Source organism: Ciconia boyciana, chromosome 1 (genome assembly GCF_034638445.1).
Source record: "Ciconia boyciana chromosome 1, ASM3463844v1, whole genome shotgun sequence".
NCBI lineage: Eukaryota > Metazoa > Chordata > Aves > Ciconiiformes > Ciconiidae > Ciconia > Ciconia boyciana.
In genome coordinates, this window is record NC_132934.1 from 59,298,401 (window position 1) to 59,320,404 (window position 22,004).

Genomic DNA, 22,004 nt, shown 5'->3' on the forward strand with positions numbered 1-22,004 from the left:
AATTTATAAGCTCTTTGAGGAAGCATTTGTTCACATGAGTATAGGTGGTGACTCACTCCATGCGCACACAGCGATAAATGAACTAGATGCTTCATGACCTAAACTTCAGGTGAAGTTATCTATAGATCATTATTATCATCATCAGGAATATTTGACTTCTTGATACGATGGTAGCATCCTTAGTTGATGGCATGTTTTAAAGCCTTCAGAAATATTTCTTACTATTTATAAAGTTAACAGTTGCTGCCTGTTTAAGATGCAATGCAGAGGACTCAAGTCAGGAAAGACCAAAGCTAAGGTTCCTCTTGCCACCTTAGGCTTTGAGTGTATACCTTGATCCTAAGTGCATAGCCAGCTGCTCCTCCAAATTCTGCAGTATTCCTGTTTCGGTTGTTGCATCTCTTGAGCCATCTGTGTGGGTGTGTATGCATGCACATACACACACGTTCTCACATGGAGAGTAGCGTTACAGTATTGTAAATGTGTCAAATTCATGGACAATGAAGCTTAGATTGCTATAAATGAGAGAAGAATTGGGCTTATCTGTCCATAGCTTGGCCAGTACAAAGTGAACAAAATGTGCAGAAATGTGAAAAATTTCACTGATGGTCTTCAGCGATAGTCCCAATTGCTATATATTGTGAGAGATCTTTGCTCCTTGTTCTTGAAGCTTTTTGTGCCCATAAGAAGCTATTTTGTACATGAGACCAAATGGAGAGGAGTGGTCAAAATGCAGGAGGGCAAGGCTGCTATTCAGAGGGACCTGGCCAGGCTGGAGAAATGAGCTGACAGGAATCTTAAGGTACTTAACAAGAGTGAGTTTCAAGCCTTCCATCTGGGAGGGAATAACCCTTGCAGCAGTACAGGCTGGGGGCCGGTTGTCTAGGAAGATGCTCTGCAGTAAAAGATTTGGGGGTCCTGATGGACAACAACTTGAACATAAGCAGCAGCGTGCCGTTGCGGCAAAGGCGGCTGACTGCACCCTGGGCTGTGTTGGTGAGTAGGCAGCAGGCCCAGGGAAGTGATCCTCCCTGTCTTCAGCACTTGTTGGACTGCATCTCATACTGTGTCCAGTTTGGGCTCCCCAGGGCAAGAAGTGCGCTTCATCTAAATGAAATACTGGAGCAAGCCCAGTGGGCACCACTAAGGTGGTCAGGGGGCTGGAGAACAAACATGGCATGTGAGCAGCGTCTGAGACCTGGGCCTGTCCAGCTTTGAGAAGAGAAGGCAGACGGGGGATATTTTTGTTGTCTGCAACTACCTGATCAGAGGGTACAGAAAAGATGTAGTCAGATTCTTTTTGGTTGTGTAATGATGAGAAGAGAGACAACAAACACAAGTTGGAACATGGGAAATTTCAATTAGGTATCAGGAAATTTTTTTTTACTGTGAGGGTGGTTAAATAGTGGAACATATTGCCCAGAGAGGTTGTGGAACCTCCATCCTTGAAAGTATTTGACTTGACTGAACACAGCCTGGCCAACCAGATCTCATTGGGCCTGCTTTGAGCAGGGGTTGCACTAAATGACCTCTGAAGGTAGGTCCCAGCCAAAATTATGATTCTGTGATTCTGTTGCAAGAGGCCTGGGTTTGCTTCCGTGTTGTTGATACATTAGATTGTCACACTCATGACATCGTGGGAATGTTTTCAGGGTGAAACTCATCTCCTGGCAATCTGTGATTGCTGAATCTTCTCGGTCGCCTGTTCTGCTTTTGTGTTTTTTAGCTTGTGTTTTGCTGTTGCAGGGCTGTGTGGTAGGCAGTTCCGTCCGGTTTGGATAAACCGGTTGCTGAAATCACAGCCAGTTCTTGGACCACCTGCTACAATCTGTATTTAGCACGTCCTGCTCTGTGCTACTGCTGCTCCCCTCTCCTGGGAGCTGCATCACTTACATAAACTGTTCCATGTTGCTGCTGCCCCTTCCCTTGAGACTAGTGCTTGGCTTGATGACTGGCCCCTTTCATGCTTGTTCACCTTGATGCTGTTTCTGTCCTCCTGGTGTGGGGGATGTGGATGAAATGGAAATGACAAGAACATCCCTGTCCTGGTGACTCTTACCTCTGCTTTGCAGATGAGGACACCCAGGCAATGTGAATGAACTACTGCCCTGAGAAGTGACTTGTAGAAAATGCAGCCTGACTGCTTGCATTGAGGTTTCCCATCCTTTTTTGGGCCCAAATGGTTGTACATAGAAGGGGTGGGGAAATAAACGGTATGAGTTGGTTTCTGTTGTTCCCCAAGTTATTTGTTGTTGGTTTATTTTTTCTCTAAACATCATCTCCAGTTCCAGCACAGTGATGTGATTTTAACTGGGGTAAGTGGTATATTCCCTATAAAACCTTTTGTTAGTTCACCTGGCCCTTTTTCTCTCACTGCTGCTTCTCTCTGCGTGCTCAGAGCCTCAAGCAGGAGAGCGTTTCTCTCTGAATCCTCCTTGCTCCTATTGCTTTTTCAGGATCAGATTGCTTTCCCTTGGGTGACTCACTGAAACCTACCCTTTCTCCTACAGGGGACTCACGGTTGTCTGAGTCTTCAGCTGTGGCTAGCTTGTAACCCCCATCTTCTCCCTCTCCCTTCTGTGTGTCGGGTCACATCTCCTCAACGTCATATCTGAGAGACTCAAAATCCTTGCCTGGAGTGATTTTCCCAAGCTACTGTACAAAGAGAGGAATTGGGTAGACAGCAAAGCCATGGAGGAAGAAATAAATGTGGTGGTAGAGAGGGAGTAAAGAAGTCCCCTGAGGATGGAACAGCATGCGAGAGGTCAGCCCAGTCCTGGGGCGCAGAATGTTAGCTAATGCTTTTTGTCCAAACTCGAGTAGAGGTGGACTTCAGACATGTTGTCCCATGTGTGATTAAATGGAAATTACATAACGCTTTCTAAACCTTCATCATTTGGTGAAGACTGCAGACATAAGGATTTCCTGACAAATTCAAGTTATTCGGGTTTCAAACCATCTCTCACCTATTATGTGTTTCTGACAGGTTCCTGAGATATCCTCAGGAATGGAACAAACATTTCCTTATGTATATGCTTCTTATAGGGAGGCAAACAAAATAGTCTGCTTAAAACAGACAATATTTACTTGACATTTCATGATGCCAATAAAAAGACTTCCAGAAAGCTTCTAGAAGGAATAGGTCAGTTTTTAATGCACACAGTTCTGCACCCACTGTGGAATAAATCAATAGTTGACCTTGTTCTAGCAGATAAAGAGGAGTTAATAGCTGACCTGAAATCCCACAGTTGCCTAGGTACCAGTGATTGTTATTTGTCTGTATTTACTTTGTGCAAACAGAATATGGCATCAGGCAGTAATGTAAGGAGCTTTAGAAGAGTCTGTTTCTTTGAGTTTAAACAATTGGCAGGATAACTGCCCAGGAAGGTACCTTTAAAAGGGAAGTGTTAATGGAAGCTATAAAGTATTCAACAAAATCATACTGATGACCAAAAAGGCATGATTCCACAGTCACTGAAACTGTGTTAATAAACCACAAAGCATTCCACACATTAGGCAGGGAGGATGAAGAGGAGGAGGAAGTAAACGGCAGCAAATGTAATTGCAAACTTAGAGAAGCAGATGAGAAAGGAAATGTGCTAATCATGGAGATATCGGTGATGTAGGTTCAGAGAAGGTGTCAATTTTTACATGCAAGGAGAAAAGATCTAGGTGTAGGTATAAAATTAAGAAATAGTTGTATGTTTTTGGGAAAAAATTCAACAAATCAAAAGAAATTAAAAAAAACTCAGAAAAAAAAACAACAAAAAACCCCCAGCTTGTTGTGTTTATGATGTAACAGGAGGTATTTGTACCATATCTGGTTTTGTATGTAATTTATAACAAAGGAGGATGAGACAGTGCTCACTAATATTTAAAAACCAGCAGATCTTGATAAGGTATGTCCAAAGATAATAGCCAAAGCAAGGAGCTCTTTTATTCATTAATGTTAATTTTTAGCCAATTCTCGTAAGCTAGGGGAGTTGCAGAAGATTGGAACACTGCCCACCAGGATTCACTATTGAAAAAATTGAAAGAGGTGACCCAAAGAGCTATGAACTGATTATCCATATGTTGATCCAAGATAAAAATAATTTTGGAATGTTTTAAAACACATTGGAATCTGAAGAAATGGTTTAGTATCTATTCAGTGTGACTTTGTATAAGGTAATATATATATTTTTTCAGACAAATATTGTCTTGTCTATTTTGACAAGATTGTACAAAGCAATACTGATACAGTTGAACATTGCTCAACCAACTGAATTCATCCAAGTGGCCAATTCTGATTTTTAAGAAAAAGAATACTTACCTCAAACACAACACACATTAGAGGGATTAAAAACCTCTTTAAAGATAGATAACAAAAATAGTAGTTACTGGGGAGACATCAGTGATCAAGACTGTTTCTAGTGTCAGTTTCCCCGGGGATCTGTTTCAGTTGCAGTCCTGTTCAGTATCTGTATCACAACCCATGGAGACAGTACTATTAAAACCTTGCCAGTAAGGTTTGTGGTTAAAAAACTATTTGAGGAGGAGGAAAGAGAAAGGTACTGTTAGAGAATGACTTGAAATGCCTGGTTAACTGACAGTAAATCCAACAAAAACATGTTTGATGCAGTGCAGAGTACTGAGTATGTGGGAACTGGGCTATGCTTGTAGGATGGAAAGCTTTATTTGGAAAACACTGATTTGGGAAAGTACTAGTGATTGCTGAAGATAGTTGCTTCAACAATGCAAAGGAGGGTATCGGGTTGAAGGAGGGATGTGATCTTTCTCATGTTCAAAGTTGAAAAGACTGTGACTGCATAATTTTGTTCAGTCCTGAGATCAGTTTAGGACCAAAAAAATAATCTAGGGCTTGGAAGATGAGTGGCTTTTTAACTCTGTAAAGTGTTGGGTACATGATTTACTCAGCTTATTAAAGAAAGGTTGGGAGATGACAAGTCTGTTCTGTACAGGTGCTTATGCATGGATGATACCTACTAATAGGGCCTTTAGGTCTTGTTTACAGTCATAATAAGATTTTCCAGTTGGAAGCTGAGATTTAACACAATTAACCTTGAAATAAGAGAAAAATTCTTAGTCATTTAGGCTAATTTAAACAATGCAACAACTTACCAGGGAGTAGAAGAGTTGCCATCAGTGTTAAAACAAGTTAGCAACTCTTTTCAAAATCTTATTATCCAGTTTCTGAGGGATGTTCTTTGGCTAGTGTGTGTAAGGACTCTGACATGGTGGTAGTAGTCTTCTCCTTAACTGCTAGTATGCTGTCCGCTTCCTTACTGGACTATGTATGCAGAAGAAAAGCTCATGTTTTCCTCAACATGTTTCCAGTCCTTTCGGCTTTGTGCTATGGTAATGTCTGTGCTTGTACCTCATGGCTGATAGCTTCAGTCCTTCCATCTTAGACTTCAAGAAGCAGTTTTCCTCCCAGTATAAAACGGGCTAGGATACTCTGGTCAGTTCTGGACTTCAGAGTCAGATGGACTTCAGAGTCTCCTGGGGAAGATGGAGGCCGGGTTGGACTGCCTGCAGGAGGAAAATCCATCTGTTGTCAAGCTGAATCATGAACTGCCTCCACAAAAACAAGCAAAGTGGATCATTTTGGTAGTTCATACGGGTGTCTGTGCACTAAATCCTTCTTATCTGTTGTGAGAGCAACGGTATGAGGAGTCATAATTGACATTTCTCAGAATTTACTGTGGTGAAATGCTCTTTGCTCAAGAATCTTCAGCTATTTTTAAAAAAGGAGATAGTGTAAGATAAAAACAAGGACTGTGTTGATGACGATTGCAGATGAAGGTGGGATAGCACAGTACAGGGTGTGAGTTCTCTCAGGCTCTGGCTTCAGATGGAGACATTGCCTTTTTTAAAACATGCTCACTCCATGGCTACTACTTGTAGGCTGTTAACTGCTTCTTGTGGGGAAGATCATCAGCCCAGTTGATAAAGGGTTTTTGTGTGTTACCAGCTACAGCAGTAATAATGCATGGCTGTTTTATATAAAGGTGACCGTTCTGTCACATTTAATAACTTCAGTTAATGAAGTTATTAATGACTTCATTTATTAAAGGTGACAGAATGGTAGCTACTTTTTTTTAACATTGGATTTTAAGGCAGGTAATGTTGTTATCCTTTTCCTTCTCTAAGCATAATTCATATCTCTATGGCGAGGTTCTTTATGGTGTATGTTTGTGGCAGACCACTGCTTTGTATGACCCAAGCAACACAGCTCTAGGAGCTCAGATATTTTTGGAAGCTCTTGTAGCCTTCAGATCTCAGCGTCTGGGGAAGCGTTTTGGCACTTTGCACTTCCTAAAATATCTCAGTGGATATAATTTCTCATCCAACTTCTTTCTGGTGTCAACAGTGCAAAACACCTCTGTGAGCCTATAGTTTGAGGCTAAAGCAATAACAAGCTATACTACAGCTCTTTCTCACCAAGAATTTGGTAGAATTTTAAGTGTGTATTTGCCAGTAAATAAATTTAAATACACAAGTAATTCATGATACAGAAGCATTGGTAATTGCAGAAAACTACTTATTAGGCGTTAAGGTAAGAAGGTAAATAATACGATAGACCAAGAAGCTCTGTCCTGCAGGTGTTGATGCAGTGAGGCCTGAAGTACAGCAATAGGAAAGTTGCTGAAAGGGACTCTGCTTTCTGAGTGGACTGGACATCTGAAGGAGGAAATCGTGTCTTCTGGATATCAAGATGTATTTTAGTTTTTTCATTTCCGAATAGTACTGGCCACCGATCACATGTAACAATTCCTACGTGCCGGTATTGGAGAACAAACATTCTGACACAAGGTGGCCTCTTTGTGACGATTCTTGTTTCCAAGCTCTTCCTGCTATGAGAGAGAGCTCCAGCCCTGTCACAGGGCAGGACTTTGTTCCTGCTGATGTTGGTTAGAGTTAGAAGAGGCGCTGCTGTTTATACTGATGTGTTTCACCAGGGTGATTTCTGGAATTGCCTTTTGCAAAGGACTTGTGTGCTCAGTGGTGCTTGAGCATCCTGCTTTGTCTGCATGGCTATGCTGGGGACTGTGGTACTTCTGCGCAGGGGTGCTTGTGCCGCTGCAGCTGTCAGCAGCTATTGTTCTGTCTGTCTTGCTCTGTGAAAGCTATGTACTGATGCCACAGAACATAGAAACTTCTGTAGTGGACCGTCTGGTGGAAGACAGCGATGACTGGATCACACATTTATCTAAGGTTTGTTTAGGTTTTCATATGAATTACTAGAAGAGTCTGCAGTGAGACTGGGCTGAATGTCATTTAGGAAACAGTGCTGTGCTGTAGCTGCGTTTACTTGCATAAAAGGCCTGGATAAAATTACATGGAGTTGTCTTTTATAACCCAATTTTGTATGGAGTCAGGCTACATGTCTGAGTCCTCTCAAACTGAGTTTTGAATGTATGGTGCTTTTGTGGGCATGGGTCCAAGTACCTTTTTCCTGGCAGCAGTACCAGGTTACAGTGCATTCACACCTCTGGGGATGGCACAAGGCAGGAACAAGGAGCTGGAAGTGTAGACTTGAAAGCTGGCCTGGTGTTAAGATCTCTGGAACGGTACCCTGCAGTACTGTTCACCCCCATCTCACTGTTTTGTGTGAAAATCTTTTATTTGTGAGTCAGAGGGTAAAAAATGACTGAGAAACTATGTTCCTCATCACTTTGTTTGCTGGGATGGCTGTGGTCTGTAAATCCTGTTAGAAATCTGTGCTCTTTGTGTGGCTTCCTTTTAAAGTCTGGTTTCTTAGAAAACATGTTTTGTTGGGCAACAGGTCAACCCTAATAAGGGCTTGTTGGTGCTCATTTACTGTCTGTTCAGCTAGTAAACTATGATAGTGCTTTGGTGTTTAAATCCTTGATGCTTCCATTTTCCTGTCAGCAAAGCATACTGGTGTAGCTTGGCTGAACAGGGTTGGCTGTAGCAGGGTTGGCCCCACTATTTTGAAGAGATGTGACCCAGCTTTAGGTGAGGAAGTTCATGTGCTGATAGCAGTGTAGCTCTGGCAGACCCCATGCTGCCATAACTAAGCACTGACTAATACATGCTACCTTGGACTTGGAGCCAGCTGTTCTCAGCTGAAAGTATATCCCATGGAGCTGGGAGCTAGGGTAAGGACGCTCTCTGCAGCATGGACCTATCCTGCATATAAAATGCTCTTGCTCACGCACCTCAAGCCTGGGGACCTGAACACAGCACAGGAGGTTGATTTCCTGGCTATTTTGAATTTTGACCATCTTTGAGAGTGGACTGTTTGGCACCTTCAAGGTTTAGGTAGTTCACTGCACTCATCTCTTAAGTTAATTTTGTAGGGCCAATGCAAAGCTGCTTGGGCATATGAAGTTCTCTTGTAGGGATGCGAGGTTGTTGCGTGGTGTCTCACTTTACCTTTTGTTGTTCTGTGATTTCTAGAGAATTCGCCTTGTACTCCCTGTTGTTTGCATCTTATGGGTTAAGTTATTTGTCTGGCGTGTTTTGGAGCTGATTTTGAAAGCTCTAGACAGGGAGGGGAGGCAGGGCCAGCTGGAACAGAGCATACAGGAGGAGCCCTACCAAACTGTCAGTGCCTTGGAAGGCAAAAGCTTTCTGGTGCCAGATCTCTCAAATTTATTATATGTAATGTAGTTATGGCCTCTGCTGGAAAAATCTGCTCCCTTCATGTCATCTGGGTGGAAAGAAACACACAGCATGCATATACCTTTCCTTGCACAATGCCCTTGCATCTATGCTAAGGTACATGATGTTCAAGCAAGAAAATTGGGTTCTGGTCGTAGCTGATGTCTGTTAATATCTTTATGCCTCTTAAAACTGTTATTTCCAACAGCCCCTGCTACCACGGTAGAGAAAATGATTCTCATTTACCTGCTTTACAGAAAAATAACTAAAAGCTGGTACAAGGTCACCCCAGGGAATGGAGCACTAAGATAAAACAAGATGCTATAGCTCCTATGCCATGGCATGAGTGGAAGTGTGTGTGTATGTATATTTATCCATCATATGGTGTGTGCATGAGCAGTTCACGGAGGCTTCTTGCACAGCCTGACGTGATGGGGGATGCTGGCTTCTTTGTCACATAGTAAGCTTGTAAGCTTTTTAAGTCGGGGGGGGGGGGGGGCATTTGAGATGTGTAGTCTTGCAGTGCCTTCTTCAGAGGCTGTGAACTCTGCTGAGGATTTTTTTCCCTGGATGCTGTGCAGGGTTGTAAGTAGAAGTTCTTGGTAATCGAGTGAACTAATCAGGTCTATAAGCACAGTGATTCATGTCTTCAAGGTTAGAGATTAGAGGGTTAGTCCTCATGGATGACCTAATGGGTCTTGTTTTATTTGGCCAGACCCTCTGTCTGCTGGAAAATACAAACATGCCTGTATACGTGATTTTAAAAAATTACTATGGGGGCATTTGGTGTTGACCCTTGTATTTAGACGACCTAGCATTTTCCATACAAAAATTGTGACCTTTCACTAAGGAGTTCTTAAAACTTCCATTGTTTGCAGTAGACTGTTGACATTTGGTAGGGGAAGCACCATCAGAGAACAAAGTGCCTTTTTATGTTCCACTAAATTAGATTCAGCTTTGAAGGAGATATAAACTGTTAAAATGAACTAGTTCTTTTTTCCTGCTTTCATTCTTCAGGAAAATTCTGGCACGCTACCAAAAAAAAGTGCCTCCATTGCTGGACCTGCTGTAACCATTGCAGCAGTGAGGACAAGAGCCGTGGTGTTAGGAGCTGTCAGAGCACTGTGGCAACAGCTGCAGCAGAGTCTTGAAGAGCCCAGCGCACGTCCTTCTCCTGCCTTGCAGCCATGCTGCTTTCTTCCAGGGAATTTCATGGAGCAGGCAACCCCTCCCCAGCAAACCTCAGTTTAGCAGTTAGCCCCTGTTGTCTCTGCTCCTTCTCTCCCAAGCAGGTCCTTCCCTCCTGCCTCTTCAAACACCCACAACTCCTAGGTAGAAAAGAGTGCAGTTTGCATGGGTGGATGTAGCCCATTGCAGTAGATGTCAAGCCTGTGCTCACTGCAACCGCAGGATTTGGTGATCTTAATTCTGTCATTTAGGAAACGACGTACCTCCATCGTCTACAGGGCAGGGAGGCAGCCCTGCCACCTCTCATGGAGCTAGGTCAGACCACTTGCATTCAGCATTACTGCCAGCTTTTTGTCAGCCACAAGAAATTAAACACACAAGACAGGATTTCCTGTTGGTGTGGAAACCCTGTGCGGTGAGCTCAGCTGAACAGGCCTGGCAGGCAGCACTGGCAGTAATACCCAAGGATCCAGGCCCAGCTGGGTGTGGAGAAAGGGGAAGATGGCACAGCATAATTGTGGACCAGAAGCTGCACAGTTTGTTCTCTTTCAAGATGATTCTAATGAGGTAGAAAATGGTGATTTTTGATGGCTTTGAAGATTCTGAAAATAATTTTGGCATTTGCATTTATCGAGAGCCCGGCTGTTTCAGCGTGTGTGGCAAGACTAGGCAGCTGAGCTGATCTGGCAGGGACAGATCCTGCTCTCAGGCGGGGCGTGCTGCTTTCCACTCCCTTTTGCTTCTCAGAGCCCTAATGCTCACCTGACCCTTTGAGCCACTTCAGTAAATCGTCAAAAACTTTGTATTTATTCATTTTGTTGGGCTAGTTTTTCACAGGATTGGTGAGCTGTATCAGTTTATCTACAGGTGAGAATGAAAACTGGGGCCAGCTTTAGGAAGCTGGTGAGACCAGACAAGGAAGGACAAGGGAGCAGGGACAGCCCTTCAGCAGCCGCGAGCTGTTAAATTGGTTCAGCCCCTGTTGTGTAATGACACTGAAATAGTCTACCAAGAAAGCAATCATGACTGATTTCTTTCATGGCAGTGCCCAAGCCATATGCAACAAAGACAACAAAAAGCAATCAACGGCTAATCTCCTTTATAGACAAGCCCACACCAAGCATGGGATAGAAATAGAAAATGTATTTTAGCTGTGATTGGCACAGCAGTGGTCAAAAGAGGATCCAGCGTGGATCAAGCCTGAGCTGTTGAGATGTTGAGGTTTCAAGGAAGATGCATGTTTACATTAGCATTATTCAAACTTTGTGTAACATGGGATATTGTGAATTCAATTGTTCTTGGGATGAATAGAAGATCAAGTATTGTCCTTAAACAATAGAACAGTAAAAACAACATCTGTGAACCAACATTTGTAAAAGAATACAACTATCTCCTTTTTAAGAATGGAGAATGGAAGCAGACAGAAACTATAGCTAAAATTGTTGGAAGCATTTTGTTTGCTTAAAGACAGTTGTGGAATGATTGTTCAAGGGACTTAATAGCTTTTTATTGCTTTACATATTCAGAGCTTTTCCTCAGTCATCGTGGCTTGCTGTTGTAAATGTTCCATGTTTGCAAATCTGGCCACAAGTCTTTCAAGCAGGGCACCCACAAAATGAGCATTATACCTATTTGACTCTGAATGGAAAAGTTAATTTAAAAAAAAATGGTAAATAGTATATTAAGAGCACTGTGGTAAAGTGGAGAGTGTCCCAGTGCTCAGAGGCTATGTTCATCATCTTTCCTAACTGTGAAACTGTCCTTTCTTTTCCTGTTGACCCTTCCTTCATTTGCTACCACCTTTAAATCTTCTGCAAGCAGTGAGATAAAAACTATGTTGACGGAAGCTTTCAAAAACAATGGGGTAGGAAAAACGCTCAGATATAATATTAATCTGAGAGCAATATGTGTCTCTAGAATGAAGACTACTCCATATATGTGCTCCTGAATATGAGATCTTAGACCTGTCTTTCTGGAGAGCAGACCTCCAGTTTAGAAATACAGCATTGACACTTCTAGAGGACAGAGCATTGCGGGGCTCTGTTGAAGTGGTGATGCTTTTACCTATAGGTTACTGGTTTGAATCTGGCCAGTTCAATATTAAAATATTTTAATATGTTCCAAGGTGAAGGATGTGATCCATATGTGGTTCCACAGAGTGTGGTAAATCTTTCTAGCTTGTGGCTTTTGTTTCCCATTTTTGCTCTGTGCTAAGTAGGGAGCTCTTTGGAACCAGTTGTTAAAACACTGCAGAGTAGTGGGGCCCTGCTCTCTTCGGGGCCTCCAGGCTGAGGCAGAGGTCAGAATTGTATCATACACAATAAACTTGCATGAGTTATCGATAGCCTGCTGTATGTCACAGGTTGAAGTTGAATGATATTTTTCTGAAAAACAAACTGTTGAGGGTTGGCCATTTTCATGGTTTCTGAATCTGCCATCAATTCTTTTGAAGGCTTGGAGTTTTGGAAAGTAAAGGGCAGGGGCGGGGAGGAAAAGAGATTCAGGGTTTGGAATCCCTGAGGCTGGGAGTCTTACGTGACTATCCCCTCCAGAGAAACAACATCACTGTTAAGTTTCTCTTTGTGATAGCCACTTCAGGAGGAAGATGAAATGCTGAATTACATTTGAGAAATGTTGTTAGATGTCTGAGATGAAATCGTATAACCATGTCTTATATGAAATAGTAGAATGAGGGACAAAAGCATTGTTTAGATTAAAAGGGAGAAAAGAAAAGCCACCTCAAATCCCTAAAACTCTTCTGGAGATTGTTTTTCTTCCTTTAAACTTTTGTGAGAAAACCTGGGGTCTGTGACCAAGAGGATCTGCATGTCCTAACCCAAGAGAACTGGGTTACGTCACTGGGATTTTATGCCTTTGCCTGTATGCTAGAAATGGAAATATTCTCACCTCCCTTCTTGCACTAAGCCAACTCCCAAAAGGTAGGAAAAATGGATTGCCAAAAATAAATCTTTTTTTCCCCTTGTCTCTCTGCAGCAATTCGGCAAAATCCTTGATGTAGAGATAATCTTTAATGAGCGTGGCTCCAAGGTAAGTCCTGTTTCTGTACCCGCTTCTCTTGTTTTGATTGCAGAGTAAAAGGCAGTTCATTGCCTAGAGAATATACTCTGTAAAGATCAGCAGGAATTAGTGTGATGGGGGAAGGGAAAAGCTATTTTGGGGGCTGTCTCCTGTTCCCTCTGACTCCAGACTCGTAAGCATGGTCATTTCTGGGCAGCATGTACAAATGCTCCTAGACACTTCTGTCCATAATGTGGGATCAGGTTCCCCAGCATTTTGAACAAACAGGGAGTCAGTCACTTGAGCCTTCATACCAACCCGTTCCCATTGCACTAGCAATGGGTGCCCCGTGGGGAAGGCAGAGTAAGGTGAAACAGCTTTGTGTGATGGGAGACTGTACGAACAAAGCCTAACCCACCCACCCCCCCAACCACATTTGCATTGCATTAAAATACTTCTATAGAAAAACTGTCATATCTCATATGTGAAAGGATTTTATTTACTCTATTTTGCAGACTTACTTGGCACTTCTGAGATACCATCCTTTCACATTTGAGATATTTGGTGCTTAAGATGAGCATCCTCATTCCCCTTGCCCTGCCCCATGTGGACCTCTCCCCACTGAATTTGCATGCACACACCTATTTTAATCTTACAGATATATTAAGAGGGAGGTGTTGTTGAGGGTTAATGGTAATTTCTTTCTCTGGAGATGAGATTTCAAATGTTGCTCAGGTCAGCTGCAGAGAGATTCAGTGATCTTTGTCCTAATTGGCAATTGGTTCTCATCACATAACCAGTATCACCACAATGACAAATTGATGTGATTCTCTCTCTGCCCAGGAGGTTCAGCACTGGAATAGCAGGGAGTTTTGCAGGTCAGGAGCGAGGTGCATTGCCAAAGCTCTATGGGGGAAGCTTGCACAGTGCATGTCTATACTCTGCTTGACTTAATCAATGCTAAGATTCCCATTTTCAATTAAAACAAAATTTCCCTCCTCCCCCCACACACGTGTGCGCACATGTGTGCATGCACACAAGAGATTTTGAAGTTGCAATTCAGCTAAGCAGTTTCGGTTTAGAGTCTGTGCCCTTCGCTTGAATTTGAGGTTCACAGTCTTAAGGTGGCCTCTTTGCTTCAACATATATTCTGGGGTATGTTCATGTTCAGAGCTCTCTGCAAATTTCCCATGTTGCCCAAGATGCGTTCTGAAATTCTTCAGTCTCTGTATTAGCTGGAAACCAGAAGGCGGTTGATCTGTATACAAAAGAAATGAGCGTTAGCCCTTTCCCCATCCTTTCCCCTTTGTTTGTGCTTAATACCATGGGTTTGGGTTTTTTTTTTTAATAAGACAGTCTGAACAAGTAAATGTCTATATGGCTTAGTTAGAGTTTTACTTCCCTTTGTGGATAAAAATCTATATGCTTTACCAAAACAATCAGCGATGCTGAGTTTGTAAATAGTTATTCTGCTCTCTGCTGTTCCTCTGATATTTATAGGCCAGAGCTATCTGTGAATTAGTCTTGATTTTAGTCATTTCTATTTGGCTTTGGGAATAGCCTCTGGCCTCTATCAAATCCCTACTTGTTTGGATGTAATTGCAAAAGAAAGAACAAAAATAACTGGCCTGGCAAAGTGGTGAGCTCTATCCTTCATCCCCCACTGCCTGTGCTTTCCAGAACAGTGTTTTCCTCTCCACACGTGAACTTTACTCTCTCTCTCTCATCCATACAGCCCTGTATTAAACTCCCACGGCTGCCCTTTCCCTTCTAGGTAACACTAATGTTGGAGGCTTTCTGTGAAGACTTGATTTATGACTATGAAAAGTACCTTCTTGTGCACTTGTTAAAGCCCAAGGCTTCTGGTTTTCAGTTAAAACAAAAATTATTGCTGAAGAGTTCCTTGACGAATTTTATCCTGAACCCTTAATACATATATGAAAAAAGAAAGTGATCCAAAGAGATGTTCTTCCAGTCCTTGACCATGCGGTTTTCTACTGCTTTTTTGTCATCTTACAGCAAAAAGCAGTTGCAAAACTGAGAGCCTGTATGAGGGGTGGGGCAGAATCTGAACAGAATGAGAAAATACTCAGAGTAATTTGTGGTATCTTTGCATCCTTCTCTACCCAAAATAATTCCTGTTTTAAAAAGAATGCAAGATTATTCCTGCTTAGCATGAAAATGGGAGGCCCCAGTGTTTGAGTGGGGTGTAGCTGCACGAAGCACCTGGTATTCACATAATAATGGAAAAACAACAGTTTGGTGATCTGATGGTGAAGCAAAGGAAATGGATCTTTCTGGAGGCCACTCACTCACTCTTGGGTTCTTCCTCCACCTTAGGAAAAAAAAAATCTGAATGCATTTTCCTGCCCTGTGGTTTCCATTCTAATCTAATGATATGAAACCTCTCTTTCTTCTTCTCCTCTTCCTCTCTCTTGGGAATCCGAAAGCAGATGCTCCTGCTGCCTGCCTTGTGCTGTGTTCTCAATGCTCCCTTCCCTTCCCCGGGTTCCTAAGGGTTGTAGAGTTTTGTGTATATGTTTTGTAAATATTTAAAAGATACAGTGGTAAATCCCAAACTGCCCTGGGTTCGCCCCCACCCAGTGTATGATGGGGTTGAGCAGCGCTTTGTCCCTGCCAAGCTGTGGCAGGAGATCTCTGCTGGGATCGCTCTAGTCCTGGTTGATAGGAGGGACTGGAGGAAGCGTGTGGGTTGCATTCTTCCTTTTGAATCCACCTGAGATGACCAGGCAGTTTTCTTCGGCAGCTGGGGGAACTATATCAAACTGGCTGCATCTTCAGGATCTCTGTGTATTTAGGAAGTTTGGTGACCAAAGAGAGAGCAGCATGTGTCCGTCACAGCCACCTCGCACCTCAGGTTCTTGGATTTGGCTTAGGAAATGTTATTTGTTGACTTTCTGTATCACAGCAGAGTAGGAGGCAGTTAATAATTAGTTTTGCTGATTTTCCTCTCAAAGCAATGTGAGTTCTTGTTTCCTAACTCGATTTCTGCCCAGATTCAATCTGTTTAGTAGGATTATATGGGCCCTGGTAGACTTCACACTGATATTGCTTTGCTGCATATGAGAAACAAGATACAAACTTTAAACATCCCTTGAATTTCATTTTGTTTTATTCTTGTTTAATAGAATGACATCAGTCTTTCCTTGACGTGTTTGGGTTTTTTGCTTGCTTCCAGGAAACTAGCTGTTTGTTTCATTTGTCCTGTTTACCATTACATTTCTAGTTCTGACCTGTATAAGTGCCTTTAAATAGCATTCTGCTCATGGTTGCAGTTTACCATGCACTTCACTGAACCGTGAATAAAACACCTCCAGAGGAAGTCGAGAGAGAGAGGATTCCTGCTCCTTTTGTTAGTGGAGATGCATCCTTTAGATGCATATTTTGGCACTGTTGTGCTGAACCGAACAAGTGGACATATTTGCAGAATTAATGCAGTCTGCCTGCATAACAAGTACCCTGTGGCATTCGTAAAGCTGCAGGGGAAGGGAATCCAAGCTCTTTGCTCATCAGCTGTGTACCGTGTGGCATTCCAAGATGTGCCCTCGATGACATTTAGAGACCAAGAGTGCGTAAGCACACAGCAAAATCTTGTCTGAAGAAGGAGCATTTTTTTAGATTTTTAAATGGTAAGAGTTCATGCTAGTGCAGATTGCAAGCTCATGGTTTCAGGATAGTGTAAGTTTATGTTCCTCACTGCCTTCCACTTGAGAGACCCAAATCTCCAAGTTCTTGTATAGGACTGAAGTGTCTAGAAGCGCTTCATATTTAATTAAAAAATTGGTAGTATAGTAGCTTACATCTTGTCTTCACAAAGAAATTGCATCTGTTGGTGAGTGGAGTTCTGTAAGTAAACCTGTGCTAACTAAAAACTTGTGCAGAAAGCTGTGTGGAAACACATAGGGGTTTTTTATGTTTGCAGTTAACTGTAGGTGAAGATAAAAATATGAATTTAGGTTGTGATAGCTGTGCCTAACAGACTGTATGTTTGCATGTGCATTTGTTTCTTCTTTGAATGGATTAGGTGCTTTGAGTTGAGCCACTCTTGTTCTGGACTTAGTTTCTACTCAGTGAAACAGATACAACCCCTTGTTACATAAAATAAATTAGAGGTCTTGTTTTCATTTTAATTCTATTTTTATAATTTTTGTTCAGATGTCATCAGTTGAGCCAGAAATACCAATAGTGTTATTAATACAAAGAGGCTTAATAACAAATTAAGTACCAGTGACCAGCATCACTTTCTCAGGTCACCAAATCCCTTTATAATGCCAATGGCATGAAGGAGACGTGACCTGTGTCACTTTATCCTAGTTCAGTGAAGTACAGTTTTATGCCTTCAACTCTGTGATACTAAACTAGTGAGTTAAATTAGTCCATACACTCAACTGGTTTATTTAGGGCTGAAGTTGATGGCTTGATAGTAGAAGCTGATTTACTGCTCCTGTGGGAGTGTCTTCCCAATAGTGCTCGTTTCACTGTGTAGGGAGTTGAATCCAGGGTGCTAAATTAGCAAAAAACTGATGCAGCAGGGAGAGGGAGGAATGATCTTGTCCACAGTAATATCCACGATCGATCGAGGAGAAGGAGGAGGAGCACGCAACCGGGGACAATGTGAGGCCGTGAAGCTCCTGACCCGAGTTGGCTGGAGCTGCTCTGAAGCCCCGAGCTCTCGCTGAGCAGCAGTGCTGGCTGGGCTCCTGCCGTTCACTCCTGGCCTCTGCCCCCTCCTCGGTTTTGCAGGAGGGATTGGCAGTGGAGCAACACAAGCTGGACTGGGGAAATGATCCAGCTTAAAAATGGCCCTGCAGGTTTTTTTGAAGATATGTTTATGGCTTTTTAGCCAGATTAATTCCTGCATCTGGTTCACCAGATTGCACAGGTACATGGGCAGGTGCTTTATGCATATGTGCCTTAATGCACTCAAAGCGTGGCACGGGGGCAGGGATGAGCTGGAAGAGCTGCTGAAATGGTGGCAGCTAGGTTTATGCCGATTCCCTCACCAATTTAAAGTGTGCGTTTGTGTCTGTAACTCCAATAATGCATTTCTGAATTTCATGCTGTGTTTCTGTCAGTGCATTCAGCCCTGCTCATCTCAGGTGGATTATAGCTGAAACCCTCCTACTCTCTCCAAATGCCTTGGAAACAGGTAGCATAAACTGCTGTCTCCTTGGCCATTTTTTCAGGCTCCTAAAAGTTTGTTTATTACGGAAATAAGGAGAGGGGGAAAAAAAAAGAAAAAACTTGATTAAAAACGAGCACAGCAGCAGATGATGGCAGGGCCGGTTGCTGGCTGCATGCTCCAGTGGTACAAGGCAAAGACGCTGCTGCTGAGGTGACTGGTCTAAACTCCATGACAAACAAAGGGTTAACAATGCATGGATTTCAAGGGGCTCTGTTTAGTTTCCTTTAGTTTTATTTTCTTTTTTTTTATTTTACTTTATTTTATTTTTTGTTGTTTTTTTGTTTAATTTCTGTGTTCTGGCCACACCCAGGAGAACCGTCTGCTTTTGATTTCTCCCTTTACGGTTACATGGTAAATTTTCTTTCTCATTCTTCAGAGATGGAAACGTTCAAATACTGTATATATATATACATTTATTATTTTTTTTCACTGCTCATCATGTTGCTTGTTATTTATTGCAGAGTCTGAGGCCAGACTAAAAGGGTGGCAGTTACTCGGTCTCTTCAGGCCCTTTGAATAAACCTTTGGGTAAAAAGGGGTTAGTCTGGCACTGCAAATTACTCACCAGTCCTAAAAATGTTTGCTGGGGTTATTTAGTGTTCTCTGGGTACACTGAGGCTTAAACTTATTTTCTGCTTGGGAGATGTTCCTGGCAGCTGCTGGTGGAAAGGAATTGTTGAAAATTTCAGCCTTGTTATCATAACAGCCTTATTAAACCCAAGCTCTTTGTATAATCAAAATTTTAGAAACCTTAAGTCTTTTTTTTTTTTTTTTTAAAACCCAGGATTGTATCTTCCCTTCTTCTGGCTCCATACCTACTACTATGGAGCAAACCAGTACCTGCTATAAAGCTAATCTAGTAAATATTGGACATCTGCCACCTCTTTTTTTTTTTTCCTTTTGTTTTTCTTTTTTTTTCCCCAAGGGCAAGCCAACCTTGGGAGGGAAGACTGAGGATTATTTGTTGTATATGTATTTAGGTACAAATTAATCCCTATTCTTTACAGGTCATCTGTGAGAAGGAATTAAAATTATATGTATGTGCTCTTTTTTCTCTCCCACATCAAAGATATGTATATATAATTGCTAGTTTTTAAACTTAGAAATAACAAAAATGTCAAGCGTGGCTCACCTATTTTTCCTGATGAAAATTTGAATGTCTAAGCGATGCATTAAGACAACAAACCAATGTGGCACAAATACTGACTCTGCCATAGTCAACTATGTAAAGCATTAATTCAACATTGACATTAAATGGTTCTCAACAAAGAGAGTTGCACAAGCTAAGGACTGAACTGTTAATAAAACAAAAATCGTGGTTAATTAGTTATGTTGTTCAGAATCAGATTAATTCTGTTTTAATTCACATTGTTAATTATTTTCATATAGTCTACATGTGGCTTGTACCCTACCTTGAGTTAACTTACTAAAAATAGTGAAAATTCCTAATCAGTCTAAAGATATTTAATGATAATGTAGTTTTTAAAATCCCATACAGACTTTACTAATTACAAACAAATGTGAATTAAAATAGTCTTAGTTTGGTTGTAGCCTGCACAGATTGATGTCTAAAAAATTACTTTCCCTCTGCTCTCCAGCTTTCAGTTCACATCATCACCGAAGACATAAATTTCTTTTGGTCTCCACAGGCTTGTCTAGAACAAACAGAAATTTTAATGTACAAGGAGAAGAGGAAAATAGAGATTCCTATTTCAGTCTTTACCTCCCCTCCTTTCCCCAATCTTTTAAAGATGTTTTTTCCCCATTATATAGAACCAGAGGGAAAGGTGTTGCTCTTTTTCTCAGTCTTGCCTTTCTCTTTAGGGGTTCTTTGAAGCAGACACGATACCCTGTCCCTTCATAATCAGCTTTGTTATTACATCCCCCACACTCCTCCTGGTTCCCTGCAACATATTTCAGAGTTACATGTGGTTGGGCTGTTTTATTAGCCCCGCTCTCTTATAGCCCCAATTTTAATTCATTTAAACAGAAAACTTTTATGCTGTTCTGAAAAAGGCATCAGTTCGTTATTTATATAGCTTTTTTTTAATAGCTGGAGAAGTGAAATTATCTGAAGCTTTAGATTATTGGGTTGGAGCCCAAAGGAGCGGTCTCGTTGATCTCAACATTGCAGTACTTGGCTAAGTTCTTTTATTATTGCTGTTCAGGGGAAAAAGAGAAAAAAACAAAACCTGCATTCTACAAATGTGTAACAGTTTTGTGTTGGAAACCTAGCTGTGGATGATAAAGGCCAGCATGTGCAAATGGCTTGGGCTTTTTAAGATTAGTATTGTAAAGACCTTTAAAAAGCACTTGAAGAATGATGGCTTGCTTGTGTATTGTTGCTAACAGTGCTCAGAAATCAAGATGCCTTTTTTTTTTTGGAGGTGGGGGTCCAGTCCATACGTATCGACCCTGAGCTGCACGGAGGGGGCTGTGAGGCTAGCATGTAATTTCCCTGACAAGGCATAGCTGTAGACCGCTCACATCACCTCGCTCTGCAGTTAATGTCAGGAGTTTCCATTGCATGAAATGCAAGCTTTATTCTTCCTGCTCCTGAGGGTATCAGAGCCAGCAGAAGTATTACTCTCTGTACATTAAACTGGTATTTGCTATATACCAAGCTCCAGGAGCTAGTTACTCCTGTTCTTAAGATACCCTAAAAGCGGAATGCAACAAAGTTTTGTTGTTTTTTTTTTTGTTTGGACCCACTCTCTGTAATGGCATGAAGAATATCTCATCACAGTTGTCTGTAGTAAGATACCATTTGTTACTAGTTAAAATCCTAATTCACTTAGTCACATTGGCTCTGTTTTAATGTCAGTGCACTCATCTCCATGGAAGGAAGCATGATCTCTTACCCTGCCGTATTATGCGACTGCATGAGTTGGCAGCAGCATGAGCATGTAGGACAGGCATGTTGCATGTGCCTTCATGGATGCGGTAAACCTAAATTCGTCTCCCTAAAGGGACATTTTAGTAGTCCTTGAGCCTTTGTGGTTGCTCCAAGCAGGGCACACCAGTTTTTCTCAAACTTCATGGTCTAACTAGGCAGAGATTTGTTGCTATCCACGGCGCAGAGGTTGCCATCTCAGAACAAAGCCAAGTAAGATGGGTAGCAGGGTCAGAGGGAGGTAGCAGTGGGTCAGCAGCGTCAGACAAAGCCTGCCTGTACTGATGGATCAGTATGTAGGTGTTTAGATTTACACTCAAGTCCAACACAGTACTCATAGATAGGAAAATTTGGAAACTAGAATATGTGATACTCTAAATCTTCATGTTAAGTAATGTTTGTTTGATGGTGCCACCTAGAAGCCCTGCTTACTTTCAGGGCCCCATGCGTTATTAGGGAAGTCACAGGCATAGGAGTATACATGAACTGTGCCCTGAAGAGCTTACAAGGGATGCTTTACAAACAGCCCTTCCTCTCAACAGTTTTCTAAGGTAGGTAATTATTACTGTCTCCATTTTACAGGTGGGAAAAGCAAGGTTCAGTGTTTGATTTGCCCAAAGCTTCGCAGAATTCCTGGTGCCAGGCGTGAACTCAGATTGCTGCTCGCTCTTGTAGCAGTTTCTCAAGAGAAAGAAGTGCTGCTCAGTGTCGATGTCCTGTACTGTGTCTGGGGTGGGCGGGGGTCCTGCAAAGCATGCTTGTTAATTTGTTAATTAGTAGAGGGGAGAGAAGGCCTGCTTGGGCTTGACCAGCTTGCCTATGTCGGAGCAGGGTTTAGTGTTTTTAAACAAACAAACAAAAGAAAAAAAATTGTGTCGAGTAACTTTGTACTTCTTTTTTGGTCTGGCCTCAATTGCTTTTATGTTTTCTTTTTTTTAATTATTACTCTTATTATTCTTATTATGATTACAGTTCCTTTATTTTATCGAATTTAATTTCTTTCATTTATGAAACATGCATGAACCAACAATGTGACTCTAGGAGGTTATTGCTGAGTTGTGCTGATGT

General features: G+C 41.9%; 1 protein-coding gene and 1 long non-coding RNA gene across 16 annotated transcripts in view; both read left to right on the forward strand.

Annotated features, from left to right (window-relative positions):
• The window catches only part of RBFOX2 (RNA binding fox-1 homolog 2), a 174,742-nt gene that overhangs the window by 124,130 nt on the left and 28,608 nt on the right, over positions 1-22,004 (forward strand). For all 15 annotated transcript variants that reach the window (XR_012043778.1, XM_072870052.1, XM_072870060.1 and 12 more), the window contains one exon: positions 12,814-12,867. Coding sequence is in view for 14 of the 15 variants with exons in the window: in XM_072870052.1 (XP_072726153.1) it covers positions 12,814-12,867 (54 nt within the window). In the remaining variant the exon portion in view is untranslated. The remainder of the gene's footprint in view (positions 1-12,813; positions 12,868-22,004) is intronic.
• Positions 12,878-21,548, forward strand: LOC140655497 (uncharacterized). The gene is made up of 3 exons (XR_012043789.1): positions 12,878-13,715; positions 18,354-18,394; positions 21,519-21,548. It is a non-coding gene; the product is annotated as an uncharacterized lncRNA (long non-coding RNA).